At 51.1% G+C, this 22,385-nt stretch overlaps 1 protein-coding gene across 4 annotated transcripts in view; it reads left to right on the top strand.

The window, feature by feature from the left end:
• LOC147725928 (long-chain-fatty-acid--CoA ligase ACSBG2-like) overlaps positions 1-22,385 on the top strand; it is a 437,166-nt gene that overhangs the window by 259,343 nt on the left and 155,438 nt on the right. For all 4 annotated transcript variants that reach the window (XM_086960053.1, XM_086960055.1, XM_086960052.1 and 1 more), the window contains one exon: positions 1,746-1,910. In XM_086960053.1, coding sequence (XP_086816179.1) covers positions 1,746-1,910 — 165 coding nt within the window. The remainder of the gene's footprint in view (positions 1-1,745; positions 1,911-22,385) is intronic.

The raw sequence follows: 22,385 nt of genomic DNA, 5'->3' as shown, positions 1-22,385 counted from the left end.
AGAATAATGCTATAAGCCTTTCCTGTTAACAAACTATACTCTCAAAGTTACTATGTGAGTGAATGCACCTGCCTGCAAGGGGATGTATGGGGAGTCCATGGGAACCACTTTTATCCCTTTAGAGGGCTGCATTTAGAAGGCGCACTGAAAGTGCACCACCTTTTTGTGGTGCCTTCTAAATGCATGTTTGCCTCTGCGCCCACATTGGTAATAAGTAGGTGGCGCAGAGGCAAAGTGATTCGCTCATTTTCATTGGGCCATGTATTAGTAAAGTGGCCATACAAGCATCTGCGGCTAGGGTGCTTTTATAATATGGCCTCTGGTCTGTCCAAAAGCAATTCCAGCAACACACAAGTACCAGCAATTAGTACTGCCACACTCTCCCATAGAAAATAATGAAGTTAGGGGATTTAAACAAAACCCCATAAGAATTAATGTCAAAATAGATTTATGTTTTCAAACTTAAAATACAAATACCTATTATTAAATATTAAAAAAGACTATAAATAAGTGAAAATTCTTGTATTTTAAAATATGTTCCTGATCTTTTTATATGTAAACCTCATTGTAAGATTGTAATAATTAAATTGGTTTCAATTAATTCTAGACATCACTTTTAATAATTTGCAATACATAATAAACATATTTTTGCTTTAGGTGGGATTTTTTTATCTTTTTAGATGTATAAAGTATATTTTTAAAATTTAATCCACTTAAAATAATTGCATTTTTATTTAGTTTAATGCATCTTTTTTTGTATTGGTCTAAATTTAAAATAAACAGTTGAAAAGTCACGACTAGTAGTAACTTTACAGTTGCATTTGACATTTTTATTTCATGATGTATTTCAAGGGAGTGGACAAGGAAGTCTTCAAGTTTGAGTAACTGTACACTTGTAAAAGCGAGTGGCCAAAATTAGTAAAGTTGCTCAAACGTGTAAAAGTAAATTTCCATATATTACATCTAAATGTGCGTACACCCTTTTATGTCCATGTTGCAGATCACTGTGTGCAACCTGTGGTTATGGGTTTCTATTCTAGAAAACTATTTTTTTGATTAATGAGTCTTTGCAGCAATCGTTGGGAAGCTTGCACGTCACAGGCAACAATCCAAGTAAATTAGGTCAATGATTAACGCACCCAATACACATATAATCTGCACCATCTAAGTTCTTTCACTTAAATATTTTAACTAATCTAGGTTAAATCAAAAAGATTATCAAATGTCAGAAAAAAGTATCTACTGTGTGCTTTCTACATTGTCATGAGTAGTGTAATTTCATGAACCTATATATGTAGAATAATGTACATATAACATGCACAACATAAAGGGTATGTTTTACAATAAACTTAAATACCGGACCCAACCCATCTTGTTGTACCCATTGGTCTGCTAATATAATCACACGCATTCTCTCCAGGTTTCCTTTACATTGTAGCATATGGTCTATTTATTTCTGGTTTCCTCTATTAGCTAGAGACAAAAATGGAACAGTCACAGAAGGGTTTACTTCCGCAGTGGTCTCCAGCCAGGGCCCAGACGATACATGGAATTAGTATGTATACTTGCTGTTAGGACAATGGGCCTTCAAAAGAGGAGAGGATTGGTGCAGTTGGGGTTTGAGAGGGTCAGAGTCCAATCCTTCACCAGCTTGGCACTGAAGTGTGAAGTCTTTCAGTTTGACATGATCACCAGTGGGTTGTGTTACTGTCAAAAGTTGCTACTTGTTCATCTGCCTTTTTTAGGTCACATGGATGGTGAAAAGATTTGGGAAACATTATGGCCTTCGAGAAAAAGAGGTTATTCTCAGCTACCTCCCGCTGAACCACGTGGGTGGACAACTCTATGACATCTGGCTACCACTGTGCTTTGGAGGAACCACCTACTTTGCCAATCCAGGTGCCCTAAAGGTAACTGTGTGTTAAATATATTAAAAATAATTCAGCATGACTCAGTGGATGACCTGTAATTCTCATGTACTTGGTATATTGGTTGTCATTGATCAACTTGATATTTTAATTATGGTGAAGAAGCTCAACATTAGTTTTGAAAACTGATTTCATGCTTGTTAGTGAAACAGAGCTAAAATAAGACCAGAATGAAAACGTCTGTCCAGATGCTCTGAGTGGTTCCTATTTTTCAATAAATCTTATACCAAAAAGGCATACTTTTCGAGGGTTATTGTCTTTTATAATCACTTAATCTCCCCTTGCCTAACAAAAATGAATGTGACCTCATGTAATGCAACTGGTGCTATGTAAAGCGCTCTAAAACCGATTTGGGTCAAGTTTGTGCTATATAAAACTCTTCGAAAACAAATATATATACATATATAGCATTGAATGAGCCGGATAGTGACAGTGAGAAATATTTCTAAACTAAGATTGGTGAATTTACTGGTTCTATTTTCTGTGGTCTTACATTGTATCTGTGTATTTGTGGAGCACACTGACCTCACCTAACAATCAATCAATCAATCAATCAATGACATTTATAGAGCGCGCTACATACCCGTAGGGTCTCAAGGCGCTGGGGGTGGGGGGGTGCCGCTACTGCTCGAACAGCCAGGTCTTCAGCTTCTTCCTGAAGGAGAGGTGGTCTTGGGTCAGGCGCAGGTCGGTCGGGAGGGAGTTCCAGGTCTTGGCGGCCAGGTAGGAGAAGGACCTGCCTCCTGTAATCGCTCTTCGGATGCGGGGGACGGCGGCGAGGGCGTGGTTGGCTGATCGGAGGTGGCGTTTGGGAGCGTAGAAGTTGATTCGGCTGTTGAGGTAGCTCGGGCCTTGGTCGTGTAGGGCTTTGTGTGCGTGGGTGAGGAGGCGGAAGGTGATTCTTTTGTTGACGGGGAGCCAGTGAAGGTCTCTCAGATGTCCGGAGATGTGGCTGGTTCGTGGGATGTCGAGGATGAGTCTGGCTGAGGCGTTCTGGATCCGCTGGAGTCTCTTCTGGAGCTTGGCGGTGGTACCGGCGTAGAGGGCGTTGCCGTAGTCCAGTCGGCTAGTGACGAGGGCCTGGGTGACGGTCTTCCTGGTCTCGGTGGGGATCCACCAGAAGATCTTCCGTAGCATGCGTAGGATGTTGAAGCATGCCGAGGAGACGTTGTTGACTTGCCTGGTCATGGAGAGGGAGGAGTCCAGGATGAAGCCCAGGTTGCGTGCATGGTCTGTCGGTTTGGGTGCGGTGCCCAGGGCGGGAGGCCACCAGGAGTCGTCCCAGGCGGAGGGTGAGGAGCCCAGGATGAGGACCTTCGTCTTGTCCGAGTTCAGTTTCAGGCGGCTGGTCGTCATCCACTCGGCTACCTCTTTCATCCCTTCGTGCAGGTTGGCTCTGGCGGCGGCGGGGTCGTTGGTCAGGGAGAGGATCAGCTGGGTGTCGTCGGCGTAGGAGATTATGTTGAGGTTGTGTTGGCGTGCGATGGCCGCGAGGGGGCTCATGTAGACGTTGAAGAGGGTGGGGCTCAGAGAGGATCCTTGAGGGACGCCGCAGATGACTTCGGTGGCCTCTGACTTGTACGGTGGTAGGCGGACTCTCTGTGTTCTTCCGTCGAGGAAGGAGATGATCCATTCCAGCGCCTTGTCCTGGATTCCGACGTTGCTGAGGCGCTGTACTAGGGTGCGGTGGCAGACAGTGTCGAATGCCGCGGAGAGGTCTAGGAGGATGAGGGCCGCTGTTTCTCCGTTGTCCATCAGGGCTCGGATGTCATCGGTGGCGGCGATGAGGGCGGTCTCGGTGCTGTGATTGGCTCGGAAGCCGGACTGTGAGGGGTCGAGGGATCCATTCGTCTCGAGGAAGGCGGCCATCTGCTTGTTGACGGTCTTCTCGATGACTTTGGCTGGAAACGGGAGGAGCGAGATGGGGCGGTAATTCTTGAGTTCGGTGGGGTCCGCTGTGGGTTTCTTGAGTAGAGCGCTGAGTTCGGCGTGCTTCCAGCTCTCAGGGAAGGTGGCGGTGTCGAAGGATGTGTTGATGATGTCTCGCAGGTGGGGTGCGATGACAGCGTCAGCCTTGTTGAAGACGTGGTGAGGGCAGGGGTCGGTCGGTGATCCGGAGTGGATGGAGTTCATCGTGCGGATGGTGTCTTCGGTGCTGATCGGGGTCCAGGCGTGGAGGGTGGTGGTGGGGGGTGTTTGATCGGTCTTGGTGTGCGTTGGTTGGTTGTTGAAGCTGTTGTGTATGTCCGCGATCTTGTTGTGGAAGTATGAAGCGAGGGAGTTGCAGAGGTCTTGCGATGGGGTGATGTCGTTGTTTCCTGCGCTGGGGTTGGATAGCTCTTTCACGATGTTGAAGAGTTCCTTGCAGTTGTGTGCGTTGTTGTCCAGCCGGTCCTTGAAAGCAGTTTTCTTGGCGGCGCGGATCAGCTGGTGGTGCTTCCGGGTGGCCAGCTTGAAGGTGGTCCTGTTGTCTGGTGTAGGTTCCCTTCTCCAGACTTTCTCGAGGGCTCGGCAGTTCTTCTTGGAGCTCTTGAGTTCGTCGGTGAACCACGGGGCTTTCTTGCTGCCGGATCTGCTGGGCGGGGTCCTCAGCGGGGCGAGTTCGTCCGCAACAGTTGCTGATCCACTTCGTGAGGTTGTCGGCGGCCTGGCTGGGGTTCGCTGAGCTGGCAGGAGGGTGCTGGCTCAGGGAGGTGGCGGGCTGGTCTGCTGTGATCTTGTTCCAGCTTCTGCGGGCGGCCTGTTGCTGGTGGTGGTGGGTCGTCGTTCTCTTGAAGGTGAAGTGGACGCAGCTGTGGTCCGTCCATTGAAGCTCTGTGGCGTGGCTGAAGTCGATGTCTGTGCTGGAAGAGAAGACTGCGTCGAGTGTGTGTCCGGCGAGGTGGGTGGGGGTGGACACCAGCTGCTTGAGTCCAAGATTGGCGAGGTTGTCGAGCAGGGTGCTGGTGTTGCGGTCGTTGTTGTTCTCCAGGTGGAAGTTGAGGTCCCCCAGGAGGATGTAGTCGGCGGAGGGGAGGGCATGCGGGCTGACGAAGTCGGCGATGTCCTCGCTGAATTGTGTGCGTGGTCCCGGGGGTCGGTAGATCAGGGTGCCTCTGAGGGTGGTGTTCGGGTCGGTGTGGATCTGGAAATGCAGGTGTTTGGCGGTGGTCAGGGTGTTGTCGCTGCTGGTCGTGAGACGGATGGTGTTCCTGTGGATGATGGCGATGCCTCCTCCCATCTGGTTGGCGTCGCGGTCCCTCCGGACGATCTTGTAGCCCTATGGGATAGCGATGGCGATGTCGGGAGCTGAAGAGGCGTTCATCCAGGTCTCTGTGAGGAAGGCAACGTCAGGGGCTGTGGTGTCGAGGAGGTTCCAGAGTTCGATGGCGTGTCTGTGGACGGAGCAGGTGTTGAGCAGGATGCACTTGAGGTGGGTGCTGCTGGTGTTCGACTTGGCGGGTGTTGGTGCGGGGCAGGTCCGGATGCAGGTGAATTTTCAGGCGTGGCAGCTGAAAGGTCCGTGGGTGCGTCGTGGTGTGGCTTGGTGGCACTCTGGGAGGCGGCCGGTGTTGAGTGCGCTGAGGGTGGCGGCTGAGTACGTCCGGTGGGTCGGTCGGGGTCTTCGAGGGCCAGGGGTCCTGGCACTGGGCGCGGTCCAGGCGCGGACGGGCGTAGACGGGCTTACCTTTGGCGCGCCTTCGGCGCACAATCGGCGTGCCCGCTGCGCGTGACCGCTGCGCGTTCGCACGGTCGCCATACAAGGTGAAGTGCGCGGGTGGGCGGAGCAGCTGGGAGGCGGGAGCGGGGAGGGAACAGAAGGAAAAAAGGGGCGTGGTCAGCGGTGGTGGCGGGAAGCGGGGAGCGGGGAGGGAAGGCGGAGGGCGGCGAGGTAGGCGGGCAAACAGGAAGGAGAACGCTAATACAGGCACAAACTAACAAAAAATAACAGGCACAAATGGAAGTAAAAAACGCTAACACGGGCAAAATACTGGTTAACAAGCACAAATGATGGACAAAACAAAAACAAAACAAACGACAGCGGAGTCAGCCGGCAGCGAGGCAGGCAGCGAGGCAGAGGGCAAGGCAATGGGGCACACGCAGCAGCTGGTGGCCGTGCGGCGCGGGGGTGTCCCACAGAAACACCTGCCATTGATTACATCCTTGGTCATAGGAAGCTATCCTTTAAAGTACAGTATGTGTGCTTGTTGTGAATCATGGAAGGCGGATAGGCCAAATTTACTGCATACTTGTGAATACTTCAGGAACTACATCTGTCATTTATTCAAAGTCAGTGTGCTCCTGGGGAAAGTGTTCTTCAGGCTGGAATGAACATATGGCTTCAAAAGAGCACAGTTTCAATGAACATATACCATTTAAAGGGTTATATACATTTGTTGTGTGTATCAACAAAGATACAAACTCATGGCATTCCTGAGGAACACTTTTAAATTGCATTTGCTTGCTGACTATGCAACTTCACAGAATTTTTGGTCATAATCACCTATGTGTATGACTGTTCAGCTTCAAATCATTTCCGGCTAAACCCCTTCATGAAGTGGTGTTACTAAATAGGCACAGGTTCTATGCCTTCAACACAGAGGGCTTAGCCATTTCAAAGAAACCCATATCCTGTTCCTTCAGCAACTGAGCCAAGATCACCCCGTTTCCTGGTATCAGGTGAGAAAGTGATCATCAGGCATTATATTGTTTACTGTAATTATAATGGCCAAGGACCAAGGCTAGGACTTTGTAAATGACCCAGCACTAGTCTCCCTCAATGAAGAAAATGGGGCAGAATTCCTTGTTAGAAGAGGATCTGTCATTAAATTCTTAAAGTAGATATGTGTTCCATCCATCAGAGACCATACATTTAGACCTCCCACCATGAGAGGTTTTCTAAAGGCAGAGAATTGTATGTCTAACTGCTAGTATGACACTAAGGAAAAAGACAACTGTATTATGTTCACTTACAAAAAGCAAAGGTTAACCCTTTCGCTGCTGATGACGAGCTGGGCTCGTCATGGTGCACAGTGGTCGTGTGCTGATGACGAGCCCAGCTCGTCATGAACAATGGGAATTTTAAAGGATCAGCGCAGGAGGAAAATTGCCTTAGCAGCCAAGGTGTTAAAGGGACATATAATTAGGTATAGTTATTTATTATCTTGGCTCACATAAAAAAAGCTGGACATTCACTTCAGTTAAAGTAACGTTTATTTGTTTCCAGAGAAATATTTACATAGCTGTTATCAAAAAGATATAAGCTTGTTGAACCCAAGTAAACAACACAGCCTTCTGGGTCCCTCCACCCTAGTGGTTCCATCACATCTAACACTTTGTGTTATCTGCAGTGTACCCCAGGGTTCCTCCATCAGTCCGACACTGTTCAATATTTACATGGCCCCGCTCGCACACGTCGCCCGACAGCACAACCTCAACATAATCTTCTATGCCGACGACACTCAACTGATCCTCTCCATAACCAAAGACCCCATCCCAGCCAAAGCCAACCTCCAAGAAGGAATGAAGGCCGTCGCTGATTGGATGAAGATCAGCCGTCTGAAGCTGAACTCGGACAAGACGGAGGCCCTCATCCTCGGTCCAACCCTTCAGCCTGGGACTACTCCTGGTGGCCGACGGCACTGAGGGCAGCCCGACACCCACCGACCACATAGGCAACCTCGGAATCATCCTCGACTCAACGCTCTCAATGACCAAGCAAGTCAACGCATTCTCCTCCTCCTGTTTCAACACCCTGCATATGCACCGCAAGATCTAAAGATGGATCCCGACAGATAAAAGAAAGACAGTCACCCAGGCCCTCGTCAGCAGCAGACTCGACTACGGAAATGCCCTCTACGCGGGAGCCCCAACCAAGCTCATCAAACTACTACAACGCATCCAAAACGCCTCAGCACAACTGATCCTCGATGTACCACGACATTGCCACGTCACCCCCCACTTGAGAAACCTGCACTGGCTCCCTGTTAACAAGAGGATATCCTTCAAGCTCCTCATCCACACACACACAAAGCACTCCACAAGACCGGCCCAGCCTACCTCAACAGATGGCTCTCCTTCTACATCCCCAACCGCCAGCTACGCTCCGCTGACCTCTCACTCGCCACTGTCCCGCGCATCTGAGGAACAAGAACCGGCGGGAGATCCTTCTCCCACCTCGCCGCCAAGACATGGAACACCCTCCCACTGAGCCTACGACAGACCTAAGACCTGCTGACCTTCTGGAGGATATTCAAGACATGGCTGTTCCGCAGTAGCACCCCCCCCAGCACCTTGAGACCCTTGTGGGTATGTAGTGCGCTTTACAAATGATTGATTGATTGATTGATTGCCTTGTCAGTGTTACTGCTCTCCCCCCACGCAGTTCCGCCGTTGAGGTACTGCCCTCTGAGTCCAGAGCCTCTGTGCCAGGTAGGTGTTCGAAGCCCTCCTCTACCCGCAGGCTCCTGCTTGCACCTCATCCCTGGTGGTCCAGTGGGAGAACACTCTGCTCTTCTGCTGGTCCACCCTGTTCCATGCCCTATGTGCCCTTTTTCTCTTTTTGCTTTCCCTTTTTCTAGTTTTGTCCTCTTTTTCTATTTTGATACTATTGCTCATTTTGATCTTTTTCTCAATTGCTTACCGCCACTACGTGGCACTTTCCCCCCTCCATTGTGTCTTTCCCGATCCCACCTCCCTGCTGATCCTCCCCACCCCCTACTACTCGCGCTGTTGGCATGCTGAAGGTGCACCAAAGGCAAGCACATCTGTGCCCGTCAGCTGCACCTTCACCCCACTCTAGACCCCAGCAGCTGCCCCAGCCTACCAGATGCCATGCACACAAACCACTGAACTTCAACCTCCTCAATGTGCACTCTCTACACAGGCACGTCATAGAAATTTGGGATCGCCTAAACACCCACACTCCCGACGTAGCCTTCCTCATAGAGACCTGGACCAAAGCCAACTCTGTGCCTGACATCGCAACCGCCATTCAAGATGGATACAAGATTCTAATAAAAGACCACCTTCCCCCACCAGGAGGAGGCATCACCATCATCCATAAAATCTCCCTCCGCATGAAAACCACTGACCCAGACGTCGCCATGACCCCCGTGGAACATCTCAACTTCCAGATCCAGACCAAGCACAAAACGACTCTGCATGGAGCCCTCATCTATAGGCCGCCTCGCCCGTGCTCCTTTCACTGATCTCACTTGCACAGACTACATCCTACTCAGACACCTAAACTTCCACCTAGACAACCACGATGAGCACAACACCACCGCCCTCCTTGACATCGCAACATCATAGGACTGAAGCAACTTGTCTCCGCCTTCAATGGCACCACAGGACATGCACTATACCCCCTAGTCACAGGAGGAAACTGCATGTCCTACAGCCGCACCATGGAACTTCTCTGGATGGACCACCACTACATCCATTTCCTCTTCAGAAAACACACAATACACAAGCACACACTCTACCTCCCCGCTTAAACTGGATGAAATTCACTGAAGAACAGCTCATACCCGCCCTCACCAGCACTCCACCTCCAAAGACGGGAGATGCCAACACCACGGCAAACAACGTCCACCACTAGATCCCTAACGGCACCGACACACTCACCCAACTCAAGAAAGCTACAGGACGACACAACAAGAAAGCAAGCTGGTTCACCTCTGCTCTCCAAGAATCCAAGCACTCCTGATGACTTGAAAAGACATGGAGAAACAACAATTCCCCGCCTACAGAACAGCCACTACAGCAAACCACCAACTAATAAAATCCACAAAGAAGAAATTTCTACAAGACAGTATGCTCTCCAACACCCACAACTCCACGTAAGATCGCACAGGACACAGCAGTCTCTGTGCTTACTAGACGCTGCAAGCTGTGTTACAACGCAAAGGTGTTTTTACTTTTTATGTTGTTCTGGTGCTTTTAAAACAGTTACTTTATGGCCACACTTGCCTAACTGTAGCCGAATCTCTCTCCCTCAGCCCCAGTCCGACACGGCTTGTGCCGATTGATCGGAGGGCTGTTGGGATTCATACTTCCTCTCTCTACGTGCTGAGGTCAGGGCTCCAGCCTCTTGAGCCACAGATAGGATTTAAGCAGGAAAGATTGCGCACGTGCAGCCGACGCAGCAGTCTCTGTGCTTACTAGACGCTGCAAGCTGTGTTACAACGCAAAGGTGTTTTTACTTTTTATGTTGTTCTGGTGCTTTTTAAACAGTTACTCTACAGCCACACTTGCCTACCTGTAGCCGAATCTCTATCCCTAAGCCCCGGTCCGACACGGCTTGTGCCGATTGATCGGAGGGCTGTTGGGATTCATACTTCTTCTCTCTTCATGCTGAGGTCAGCGCTCCAGCCTCTTGAGCCACAGATAGGATGTAAGTAGGAAAGATGGTGCACGCACAGCGGACGCAGCAGTCTCTGTGCTTACTAGATGCTGCAAGCTGTGTTACAATGCTTTTTTACTTTTTATGTTGTTCTGGTGCTTTTAAAACAGTTACTCTAAGGCCACACTTGCCTACCTGTAGCCGAATCTCTCTCCCTAAGCCCCGCTCCGATACGGCTTGTGCCGCTTGATCGGAGGGCTGTTGGGATTCATACTTTCTCTCTCTCCGTGCTGAGGTCAGGGCTCCAGCCTCCTGAGCCACAGATAGGATTTAAGAAGGAAAGATCGCGCACGTGCAGTGGACACAGCAGTTTCTGTGCTTACTAGACGCTGCAAGCTGTGTTACAAAGCAAAGGGGTTTTTACTTTTTATGTTGTTCTGGTGCTTTTAAAACAGTTACTCCACGGCCACACTTGCCTACCTGTAGCCGAAACTCTCTCCCTAAGCCCTGCTCCGATACGGCTTGTGCCGCTTGATCGGAGGGCTGTTGGGATTCATACTTTCTCTCTCTCCGTGCTGAGGTCAGGGATCCAGCCTCCTGAGCCACAGATAGGATTTAAGCAGGAAAAAGCGCGCACGTGCAGGGGACACAGCAGTCTCTGTGCTTACTAGATGCTGCAAGCTGTGGTACAACGCAAAGGTGTTTTTACTTTTTATGTTGTTCCGGTGCTTTTTAAACAGTTACTCTACGGCCACACTTGCCTACCTGTAGCCGAAACTCTCTCCCTAAGCCCCGGTCCGACACGACTTGTGCCAATTGATCAGAGGGCTGTTGGGATTCATACTTCTTCTCTCTCCATGCTAAGGTCAGGGCTCCAGCCTCTTGAGCCACAGATAGGATTTAAGAAGGAAAGATCGCGCACGTGCAGTGGACACAGCAGTTTCTGTGCTTACTAGACGCTGCAAGCTGTGTTACAACGCAAAGGTGTTTTTACTTTTTATGTTGTTCTGGTGCTTTTTAAACAGTTACTCTACAGCCACACTTGCCTACCTGTAGCCGAATCTCTATCCCTAAGCCCCGGTCCGACACGGCTTGTGCCGATTGATCGGAGGGCTGTTGGGATTCATACTTCTTCTCTCTCCATGCTGAGGTCAGCGCTCCAGCCTCTTGAGCCACAGATAGGATGTAAGTAGGAAAGATGGTGCACGCACAGCGGACGCAGCAGTCTCTGTGCTTACTAGATGCTGCAAGCTGTGTTACAATGCTTTTTTACTTTTTATGTTGTTCTGGTGCTTTTAAAACAGTTACTCTAAGGCCACACTTGCCTACCCGTAGCCGAATCTCTCTCCCTAAGCCCCGCTCCGATACGGCTTGTGCCGCTTGATCGGAGGGCTGTTGGGATTCATACTTTCTCTCTCTCCGTGCTGAGGTCAGGGCTCCAGCCTCCTGAGCCACAGATAGGATTTAAGAAGGAAAGATTGCGCACGTGCAGTGGACACAGCAGTTTCTGTGCTTACTAGACGCTGCAAGCTGTGTTACAAAGCAAAGGTGTTTTTACTTTTTATGTTGTTCTGGTGCTTTTAAAACAGTTACTCCACGGCCACACTTGCCTACCTGTAGCCGAAACTCTCTCCCTAAGCCCTGCTCCGATACGGCTTGTGCCGCTTGATCGGAGGGCTGTTGGGATTCATACTTTCTATCTCTCCGTGCTGAGGTCAGGGCTCCAGCCTCCTGAGCCACAGATAGGATTTAAGCAGGAAAAAGCGCGCACGTGCAGTGGACACAGCAGTCTCTGTGCTTACTAGATGCTGCAAGCTGTGGTACAACGCAATGGTGTTTTTACTTTTTATGTTGTTCCGGTGTTTTTTAAACAGTTACTCTACGGCCACACTTGCCTACCTGTAGCCGAAACTCTCTCCCTAAGCCCCGGTCCGACACGACTTGTGCCAATTGATCAGAGGGCTGTTGGGATTCATACTTCTTCTCTCTCCATGCTAAGGTCAGGGCTCCAGCCTCTTGAGCCACAGATAGGATTTAAGAAGGAAAGATCGCGCACGTGCAGTGGACACAGCAGTTTCTGTGCTTACTAGACGCTGCAAGCTGTGTTACAAAGCAAAGGTGTTTTTACTTTTTATGTTGTTCTGGTGCTTTTAAAACAGTTACTCCACGGCCACACTTGCCTACCTGTAGCTGAAATTCTCTCCCTAAGCCTTGGTCCGACACGGCTTGTGCTGATTGATCGGAGGGCAGTTGGGATTCATACTTCCTCTCTCTCCATGCTGAGGTCAGCGCTCCAGCCTCTTGAGCCACAGATAGGATTTAAGCAGGAAAGAACGCGCACACACAGCGGAGGCACACAGCTCCTTGAGCAAACATAAGCAAGAAATACCAGACTTGATCACTGATCGTAACATCGATCTACTGTTCATTACAGAAACATGGACCGACCAAGCCACCGAACAACACCTGGCGGTAGCCACTCCTAAAGGCTTTGTATCTCTGAGACAGGATAGAGTAAACAAAAAAGCAGGTGGATTGGCAATAAACTCACAAAATAATCTTTCCACAAGAATAGTCAATTTTTTTAAAAATAATTTTTATTGATTTCTCTATCCAACATACCACCACTCCAGTGTCATATTCTAGACCATTATGCAGATGGTCCCAAATCCAATTTGTAAAATAAGGAAAATCAACTCTTAACATTCTTCCACTAACTACCCTACCCGCCTCCCTCTCTGTCCTCGCCCCCCTTGTCAGTGTGCCCATCACCTACCCCCTCGTCTATACATGCAAAAAAGGAGTCAATTTATCTAACACAGGTTAACGGAGAATAACAACATCCCCGATCTGAGTAGACAGGAAGTTCCTTTTAATTACTCATGTGTGCTCTGAGCCCTGCCCCAACGCCACAAAACTTCTTAACCTAGGGTGTGCACTGACTCCTCTTGTTGTGTGTTGAGGTATCCCCCTTCCCATTAAACTCCCCTGTGTTCCCCGCTCTGGTCTCCATGTCTTGAGCCACTCCTCCGTCCCCCTCTTCCTCCCCATCCTCTTCCATAGGTGAATGAGAGCCTCTCTACCAATGCCCCCCATGCTCTCGCTGCCTCCAGCGCCTTATCATTGGAGGTATACCTGGCTAATGGCAGATGAAGTGTCCGTTCACTGCCCGCCCAGTTCAGGAAACTCACCCTCCATCTATGAAAGTTAGGTCCCGCTCTCGCTTTCCAATGCATGGTAAGCTCCCTCTTTGCCATTATCAACCCCAAATCGTAAAACTTGCTAGTAATTTTAGTGTTAGGGGTATGCGGGAACCAAAGCAAAAGGCAAGTTCCCATCTTTGCCTCCAGTGTACGCTCCGTCACTCGGTTCAGACATGCTATCACTTCTGTCCAATAGGAACCCAGTCCAACACAGTCCCAAAACATATGGCCAAAGTCAGCACCTTCTGTATTGCACCTAGGGTACTGCGATTGAGTGCCCCCGAAATACTGTTGAATTTTAACCGGTGGTAAATAGGCCCTATGTAAAGTAAAAAATTGGACCAATTGAAACCTGGTGTTGCGCGTACCCTTCCAGGCCCTCCTCTACAGCTGGGACCATGTCGTCTCGGGTATGGGCCTGCCAAGGTCCTTCTCCCACTTGCCCTTTAGCTTATCCAAAGGTGAGAGCCCTTCCGTGGACAGCCGCCTATATAGGCAGGTGATGGCTTTGAACGTGCCCGCCGCCATGGTAACATATTGACAGCCCAACAAAGTCAGGGGCTCCTACACTCCCATCTTCCACTGTTTTTGGATTCCCACAACAAGGGCAGCGTGTAATAAGTAATCTTCCCTCTGCAAGTCAAAAGCACTCTGTAAATCGTGGAAAGGTAACAGGGTACTGTCCCTGTACAAATCGTCAATCATGTGGAGCCCGCGCTCTTCCCAACCGGCCAGTGTCGACCAATCTCCTCCATGTGGAAGGGCGGTGCACATACCCAGGGGAATTTCCGGGGCAAACGGGTCAGTGAAACCTTCCCGCTTCTGGCTTCTCAGCCAGCACAGTCGGACGGTGCGCTCTTCAAGAGTGAGTTGGTCCAGCCTAATTTTCTGCCTAAGCACTATGAATGACAGAACATGGCTGGGAATTAACCTGCCCTGTGGCCCATCTGGGCCTCTAAACCCTCGGGCTATGGCTTGTGTGAGCCACTGTAGCTGTGCCGCTAAATAATACCACTCAAAGTCTGGGTCTGCCAACCCTCCTTCCTCTCTAGGCCTAATCAGGGTGTTCAGCGCCACCCGCCTTCTACCTGAACCCCAAATAAAACCCATCACCAGTGCTCGGAGCATCTTGAAAAATGACACAGGGATCCATACCAGCAAAGTACTAAAGAAGTAGAGCAACCATGGGAGTGCCACCATCTTTAGAAGCGCTATCCTCCCAGCCACCGAAAGAGGTAGGGTTCGCCAAAACCCCATACTACCTCTGAGCCCCCTCATCGCACCGCCCACATTTCCCTCCAAGACGTCGGAGGGAGCATGGTATACGCAGACTCCCAATTATGGTAAACACTCAGGCTCCCATCGTAGGTCCCCTAGCGTCAGAGGTTCCTGAGCATCCGGAGTCAAGGGAAACAGGCAGGTCTTATTCCAGTTCACCTTTAATCCTGACAAGTGGCCAAACTCCTGGAGTAGGGCTTGAGCACCCCGTACTGAGTCCTCTGCATCTGCTAGATACAGCAAAAGGTTGTCCGCGTATAGGGATATGTAATGAGTCTCACCACGTAGGAAGATACCTTCATAAGATCGTCCCTGCCGTGCATGCGCTGACAGTGGTTTGATTGCCAGTGAGAACAGCAACAGCGATAAAGAGCAGCCCTGACGGGTACCCCTCTCCACCAGGCACGCCGCTGATATCACACGTCCCGTACGCATTCTGGCTGTCGTAGAATTGTACAACAGCCGGGTACAGCGTATAAAAAGATCTCCTTAGCCAAACTCTTTCAATACCCGGAATAGATATGGCCACTCCACACGGTCAAAGGCCTTTTCAATATCCACCAGCAGTACCACTGCCCCCGACGATCCCTCACCTCCTTCCCCCATGATCCGTATCAACCGCCGTATACTCGTTGCGGTATTCCTGGCGGGGATGAAGCCCGATTGGTCTGGGTGTACTAAAATGCACAAGTGATCGACGAGTCGCGTGGCTAAAATCCTACTCAGGATCTTGTAGTCTACCGTGAGCATCGATATCGGTCTGTACACCGACCTAGACATGGGGATTCCGCCCTTTTTCAGTGGCGGCACTATGATCGCTTCTCCGGTAGACAGGGGCAACCTGCCCAATTCCCACGCCTCACTGTACACTGATTGCAATTGCGGTATGAGGAGATCTATATACGTGGCATAAAACTCCACCAGGAGGCCATCTGCCGCCGGCATCTTTCTCCTGGCCATGTGTTTAACCGCTGCCCTGATCTCTACCAGGGAAATAACTGCTCCTAAATTAGCACCCTGCTCTGGCTCCAGTCGCGGCAAGTGTGCTGCTTCTAGGAACTCATCAAGACCACTGGGCAGTTCCCTCAACCTACTCTGGTAAAGCAACGTATAATAATCCAGAAATTGGTCATTGACCTCTTTCTGTGAGTAAACCAGGCCCCCTTCCGGCCGACTATTGGGTTCCCCCTGATAGCTGGGTTGGCCAACCAGGCTAACAGCGATCCTACCCTATCTCTCTCAGCGTGAGCACGTACCATATATTCCTTATAATCAAAGCAGCGGAGCCCCTCAACCTGAATGGCCACCTTCTACCTTGCCACCAGCACCTCCTCCTGTATACCCACGTTTGCGTGACTATCTTTTTTACGCTTGGCGGAGGTGAGCCTCCTCCCGTTCTATTTCGTGTAACAGCGTCCTACGCGTCCCCGTGGTGGACGATATGCATACCCCTCTTACCACAGTTTTGAAGGCATCCCCCTCATGGGCTTCACTCGTCGCTGTCCCTGAATTTTCCAGAAAATAGTTCTCTATGCCCACCCTGACCTCCGCACTGAACACTGGGTCCTCCAGTGCCATTGGGTTCAATCGCCATGTCGGGATCGCCTCGCTGTCGCGAGCAGATCACTGTTATCAGACAAGGGTTGTTGCCAGTGAGTGTTCGTGCCAGATACTCACTACTGTGCGTGAGCTCTTGGGCCCCCGGTGAGCACAAAACACTGTCGAGCCGTACATGTAAGTCAGCGGGACGAAATAGAGTGAATAGTCCCTGTCTGTGGGATGATGTGCTCGCCATGGCATCCAGAAGGCCCGACGCTTCCTGCCATTCCCACCGTGCCTTAGCCATTCTGTGTGCCACTGATTGAGCCAGTGGGTGGTGAGAATGATCCAACTCCACATCTAAAACTGAATTAAAATCCCCCCCCATGAACACCGTGCCAGCTAAGAATGACGCCAACCTCCCAGATAGCCTCGAAAAGAATGTGGTTTGTTCCGAGTTGGGGGCGTACACACTGCAAAGCGTTACGTCCCTTCCGTCTAGGCGACCCAATACCGCCACAAACCTCTCCTCTGAATCCACCACTGTGTCCATAGGTTTGAAGGAAACCTCTGATCGCACCCTAATTAAAGTGCCCCTGGCAAACGCAGAGTAAGTAGTATAAAACAGCTGTCCCCTCCATCTCCTCTGTAGTGCCCGCCCCTCAGCCTGATCAATGTGCGTTTCTTCTAAGAAGGCCACCTGTATCCCCCTACAGACTAAATATGCATGCACTTCATAACGCTTCCTCATGGAGTTCAGCCCCCGCACATTCCAGGTGATACATTTCAGTTCAAGTCGGGTCGCCGTAGGAGAGCACACAACAAAGCACAACCCAGTACAGCCTAATGGGCACACTGGCAAATCCCAAAAGTCCAAACATCCCCAACTAACCCTCATCCCACCCTTCCCCAGAACAGGCGCCAAACCGTTGCTACCCATCCAAACCCAATCCCCACTAAGGGGAATACTCTCGGAGCTACCAGAGTCTCACAAGTAAAGTGAGGTAGAGGAGGTGACCCTGCTCCAAATCGGGCCAGACAACGACCACACCGTCCCTGCGTGACGGTTGTGCCTCGTACACAGAATCCCCCTCCTCTTGACAGTGTCACGCCCCAGGTTAACCCCCCATCTTATAGACTCACCCCCCCGCCACCTCCCCACCCCAGTAGTGAACCAAACCTCCCGCCATCACCAGCAAAGCCACGCCCATAAAGCTCATTAGTATAAGACAGCACCAGTGGCACACCCCCTTACTGTACACATATCGGTGTCAAGCCCAGTCACTCGTCCAGTAGGCCATCAGCAGTTCCCGGGGTAACCTGAGGCAGGTTTCCAGTTTCCTCCTCGGACCCCTCCGACACCTCCTCTTCTGACCCCTGCTGGGATCCTGAATCCACCAGCGAAGACGCATTTGCAGCTCCCGATATGACGGAGACCGCCTCTAAGGCCGCCTGTCTCTCCAGCGCCGTCTGCGAGGTCGGTGGTGACTAATTATTCAGCATGCGTTTTCCATTACGACGGCCCCCACGAGGTTTCTCTTGAGTCTCGGCTGTCTTGTCCCACTTTCCAGCGCCGTCCGTTTCCGCACAATACTTCTCAAGCCAGTGCCATGCATCCTCTGGCGTGTCGAAAAAGGTCGTCTTCCCGTCCATCATCACTTTCAAGCGTGCCGGAAATAAAAGAGAATAAGTGTATGCCCTCCTCGCGAAGGGCCCGTTTGACTGCCAGGAAGGAAAAGCGGCTCCGTTGGACCTCCTGAGAGTAATCGGGGTAAAGAAGGTGAAGAAGTGAACTCGGTATGGGCCAGAAGTCCGGGCATTCTGTAATATAAGGTTGCAGTCCTTGTAGTGCAGCAGGCGTGTGACCACTGGTCGAGGGGGATGACCCAGTGGTGGTGGGTGGGCCGGTACATGGTGGGCCCTTTCCAGCGTATAGAACTGCGTCAGGCCCTCGGGGACCACCACATCACATAGCCAGGCTTCTAGATAGCAGACCATGTTGTCCCCCTTGACTTTTTCGGGCAGGCCCACCACCCTTATGTTATTGCGACTGTTACGCCCTTCCGCATCTTCGGCCCTCTTCTCCAGCTACTGTACTCGGCGCAGTAAGTCACACACCCTGTATCCATCGCCTTTTGGGGTGGTTCCAGCTGTTCCTGGACAAGTTCCGTGCTTTTGACTCGATCAGCCAGCTTACCATGATCTGCCCGTAGTAACCCCAGGCTTGTCGACACCTGCGCTATGTTGTGGCGTAGTGCCTCTTTTGTGTCCGATATAGCTTGGAAGATCTGGTCCACCTGCTGCTGTTGCAGGCCCGCAGCTGGGCTACCAGTCGGGCACTGTTCCTGGCTCTCGAGGGAGTCCTCAGCGTGGTCAGGCGGTGCCACCCCCAGTTGTCGTCGCGGTTCCCCATGGTCCAGCCCCACAAGCAGGCCTTCAGCGCAGAGAGAGAGGGGTAGGTGCCTCCAGCTGTGCTCCCTGGGGGTTAAGATATGTGTAACAGTCCCCCCCACCGCTTCGGCGCTCTCTTCTGGTCAGCAGCACGCAGGATGACACCTCTGTCCGCTGAGTGCAGAAAAGGGGCCAGAGTCGCCAGTCAGCGCCGGCTAGAGAGGCGTCCTCAGCAGTCACCGTCCCTGGGGTCACCAAGATTGGCTCTTCTCAATTGCACCGGTTCCCTGTCCGCTGCAACTGCTCCTGTAGCAGACGGGGCGATCCACTCTCAGATACTGCCACTGTTCCTCCAACTGCTATGCCCGTTTTACCGAGGCCATCCCCATCTGGGGCTCCTGCCTGCCACCAGGCAGTTCACCCAGCCTCAACTCTTCCGGGCCGGGCCGTGCCGGGCCATGAGACGGCGTCACAGAAGTCAGGGGGGGGGCGAAAAAAGCAGCTACCACCACACCACCTTCAAGCTGATGTATGGCTCCCTCATACACTTTGGGTCATCCCTGTCTATTCGGCTGGGCCTCCAATGCCAGATGAGGCTGCTCCTCTCAATTTCGTATTACTGCAGGCCAGGTTTCCCGCAATACTGATGCACAGGGGGTGGGGGCGCAAGAAGGGCCCCTTCGGGCCGGACCCCGCAATGTATACACAGTTTGACTGCCCTCGCAGCTGTTCGGCCAGACCGCTCCAGCCTGCGGCCGATCCGTACACCAGGCCCGTGCTCGGCCACCCACCGAGACCAGGAGGGGCCCCGCGAGCCCCGACGTCAAGCCCCGCTGTCAGGGTGCCAATGCAGCAGTGTGTGTCGCTATTCAAAATCTCCGGCCTCCTCTCAAACGGACAGCCGCCACCCGGACCGGCAACTCGTGGGCTGTCCCACGCGCCTCGCCCTCCGGGACTCCGCCAGCGGCCCTTGGTATCTCGGGCATGGCTTAGGCAGGTCTCAGTCGCACAGCTCCATCTGCTTCCGCAGGCGAGTCCACTCTCAATGCGGCCGCCTTCCGAGTCCCACCTCGGCACCAAGCCCTGCTGTCGGCAGGGGGCCTTTATCCCCCGCTGGCCTCCCAGGTACCCGAGGCCGGGGATATCAGGCCCTCCACAGGCCACAATCAAGATGGCCGGTCCCCTCCGGGTAGGGCAGCAGCAGCCAGCAAGCAATCAACTGCCGGGACCCCTGTTTTAAACTTCAAGTAGTGAGTGGGCGCCTCTTAGCCCTGGGGGGGTCCCCTCTGGGGCCGCAAACACCGCCTTGGGAGTCTCTAAATCAGAATAAATTACAAGGCCAACACGGAGCTCTCAGCTCACGCGTCCATGCCCGATGGTGCTCAAGCCAGGCCCCCTTCCACAAGAATAGTCCACGTTCCTACATCAAGGTATGAAGCTATTCACTTTTCTATTTCGCTTACTCCCTCACAAACTTTCAAAGGAATTCTGCTTTATTGACCCCCAGGCACTACGACCGAATTCCTAGCCACTTTCAACAATTTGATGGTAACCTCAGTTGTAGAGGACTCCTTCACCATTTTAGGTAATTTCAATTTCCACCTGGAAAATACACATAATAAGGACACTAATTTGTTATTAGCAGACCTTGATTCTATGGGCCTAGTACAGAGGTATTTAAGCTATGGAAAGACATAAATAATGAACTATTTAAAACTCTTCTATCCGCCATTCTTCCTGGGGTGTCCTCTAACCCAAACATAGCCACCACCAGATTTGCTAATTGGCTCCAAAATACAGTGAATTTGCTGGTACCAATGAAAACGATTTCTAAAAATAGGACCTCTCCCTCAGCCCGTTGGTTTACAGATTCTCTCAGGGAACAAAAATAGATGTGTAGAAATCAGGAAAGGCACTGGCGTAAATTCTATGCAGATGAAGATAAAATTCGCTACAGGGAAGAATTGGCCAAATATAAACTCATGATCATGCAGGAAAAAAGTGAATTCTACACAGCTCAAATCGAACTAGCTAAAAATTCAAATAAACAACTCTATCAAGTAGTTAACAAGTTAGTGGGTGAACACCAGTGGCCGCTCCTGTGCCATCCCAATCTCTATGTAACTCATTAGCGGACTATATTTATGAGAAAGTAAATAAGATCTATATGGCCGGGATACCTGTCACCCCCTCCCAACACAATCCCCAAGAATGGGAAGACGGAAACGGTTCTTGAACTTTTGGAAGGCGGGAGGGAGTTACCCTCCCGGCCGTATTTATTAAAATATGAAACAAAATGAAAACATTAAAATAACAGTTTCATATCATGTACAATTTCATTTATACATTACGATGTTTATTGGCTAACCTTAACATATCTCCAATACAAAGGTTCTCCTAGCCGATTCTAAAACATCCTGTAAATGCATTTCTCAAAATTTAAATTGTACATCCTAACATTACGGGCCAATGGCAAGGTCGTAACCGGTGTCAGATCCCTAATACCAGAACTCCCCCCCTTACTTGTGAGGGGCGGGCGCACAGAGGACTGTACCTCTGTGCCAACTTCCAATTTCCCTTGTCTTAACGGGGGCCCCATATTTACTCGACGCCATCTTGGTGGTCGTCCGAGGACTCGTGTGAGGTGCCTAGAAGGTAGCGTAGACCCCCCTCCCACCCCACACTGCTTACCACATCCGCCGTCGCGGATGTCCTGGCCTCGGGAAATTCCAAGGTGGGGCCCGTAGCCCCTCCTCCCCAGGGAGGGGCCTATGACCGCCTTCCTTTTCGGCGGTCCCATCCTTAGAAGGGTACCGCCTCCCCGTGTGAGGGGCCAATGGCCGCCCCCCCCCGGTCGCTCCCATCCATAATGGGTGGCGCCCCACCTCTAGGGATCTTCCAATTACTGCTCACCGATCATGACCTTACCGCCACAGGCCGGATAGTTGACCGGCTATCCGGACCCCCCACAAAAGCTCCTACTAAAGGTCATGGCTACATAAACTCTTTAACCAAGCTATGAAGTCTCCTATGAGTAAGACATTACCCTCCCGGGACAAATGGACCCCATCCTCCAAATACATATGGTCCCCCCGGATACACCTGTGTGGAATACAGTGCAATTTACCTGTATGAAACAACCTACCCATTTTGTTATTAACCTTCTTTACCGACTGGTTCAAAGCTGACACAGAGAGGGCCCCCCGCCACACCTTCCGAGGAATCATGTGTGACCATGCAATTGTGCACCCCGGAACCCTTCTTTCCAACCAACTTACTGTGGACAAAATTGACTCGAGAAGTACTCGTCGACCAATGGTCACCAAATCATTGCCCCCAAGATGCACTATGATTACAGATGGCGGTGACCTCGTCCGCCCTAACAGTCCCTCAATAAAACTTTGAAACTGGTCAATACAGAGCCCGCCCCTTCCGTGGAAGGTCACCCTGTACCCGTATTCCCCAGCCACGTGAATCATGTCACCTGCTTTGAATACGTCCGCGGCGCGCCTCACGTATGAGTGGCCAACAACCCACACCACTCTTTCCTCAGCCGGTGATCTTTGACCGCTGGTCCCCAGGTGTCGGGTCAACTGCACAGTCCGCCCCGCAACGCCTGCTCGCGAAACTGTAAACCAAACAGAGAACAAGAAGGGTGAGTGCATGACATAAGCTTCACAACATGTGCAACCGCACGTACCTTTTATAACAGTTCGAGGA

The sequence above is a fragment of the Lissotriton vulgaris genome, chromosome 3_1 (assembly GCF_964263255.1).
Source record: "Lissotriton vulgaris chromosome 3_1, aLisVul1.2, whole genome shotgun sequence".
Classification (NCBI taxonomy): Eukaryota; Metazoa; Chordata; class Amphibia; order Caudata; family Salamandridae; genus Lissotriton; species Lissotriton vulgaris.
Note: the sequence above shows the minus strand (reverse complement) of the source record. Positions and strands in the feature narration are given on the sequence as shown.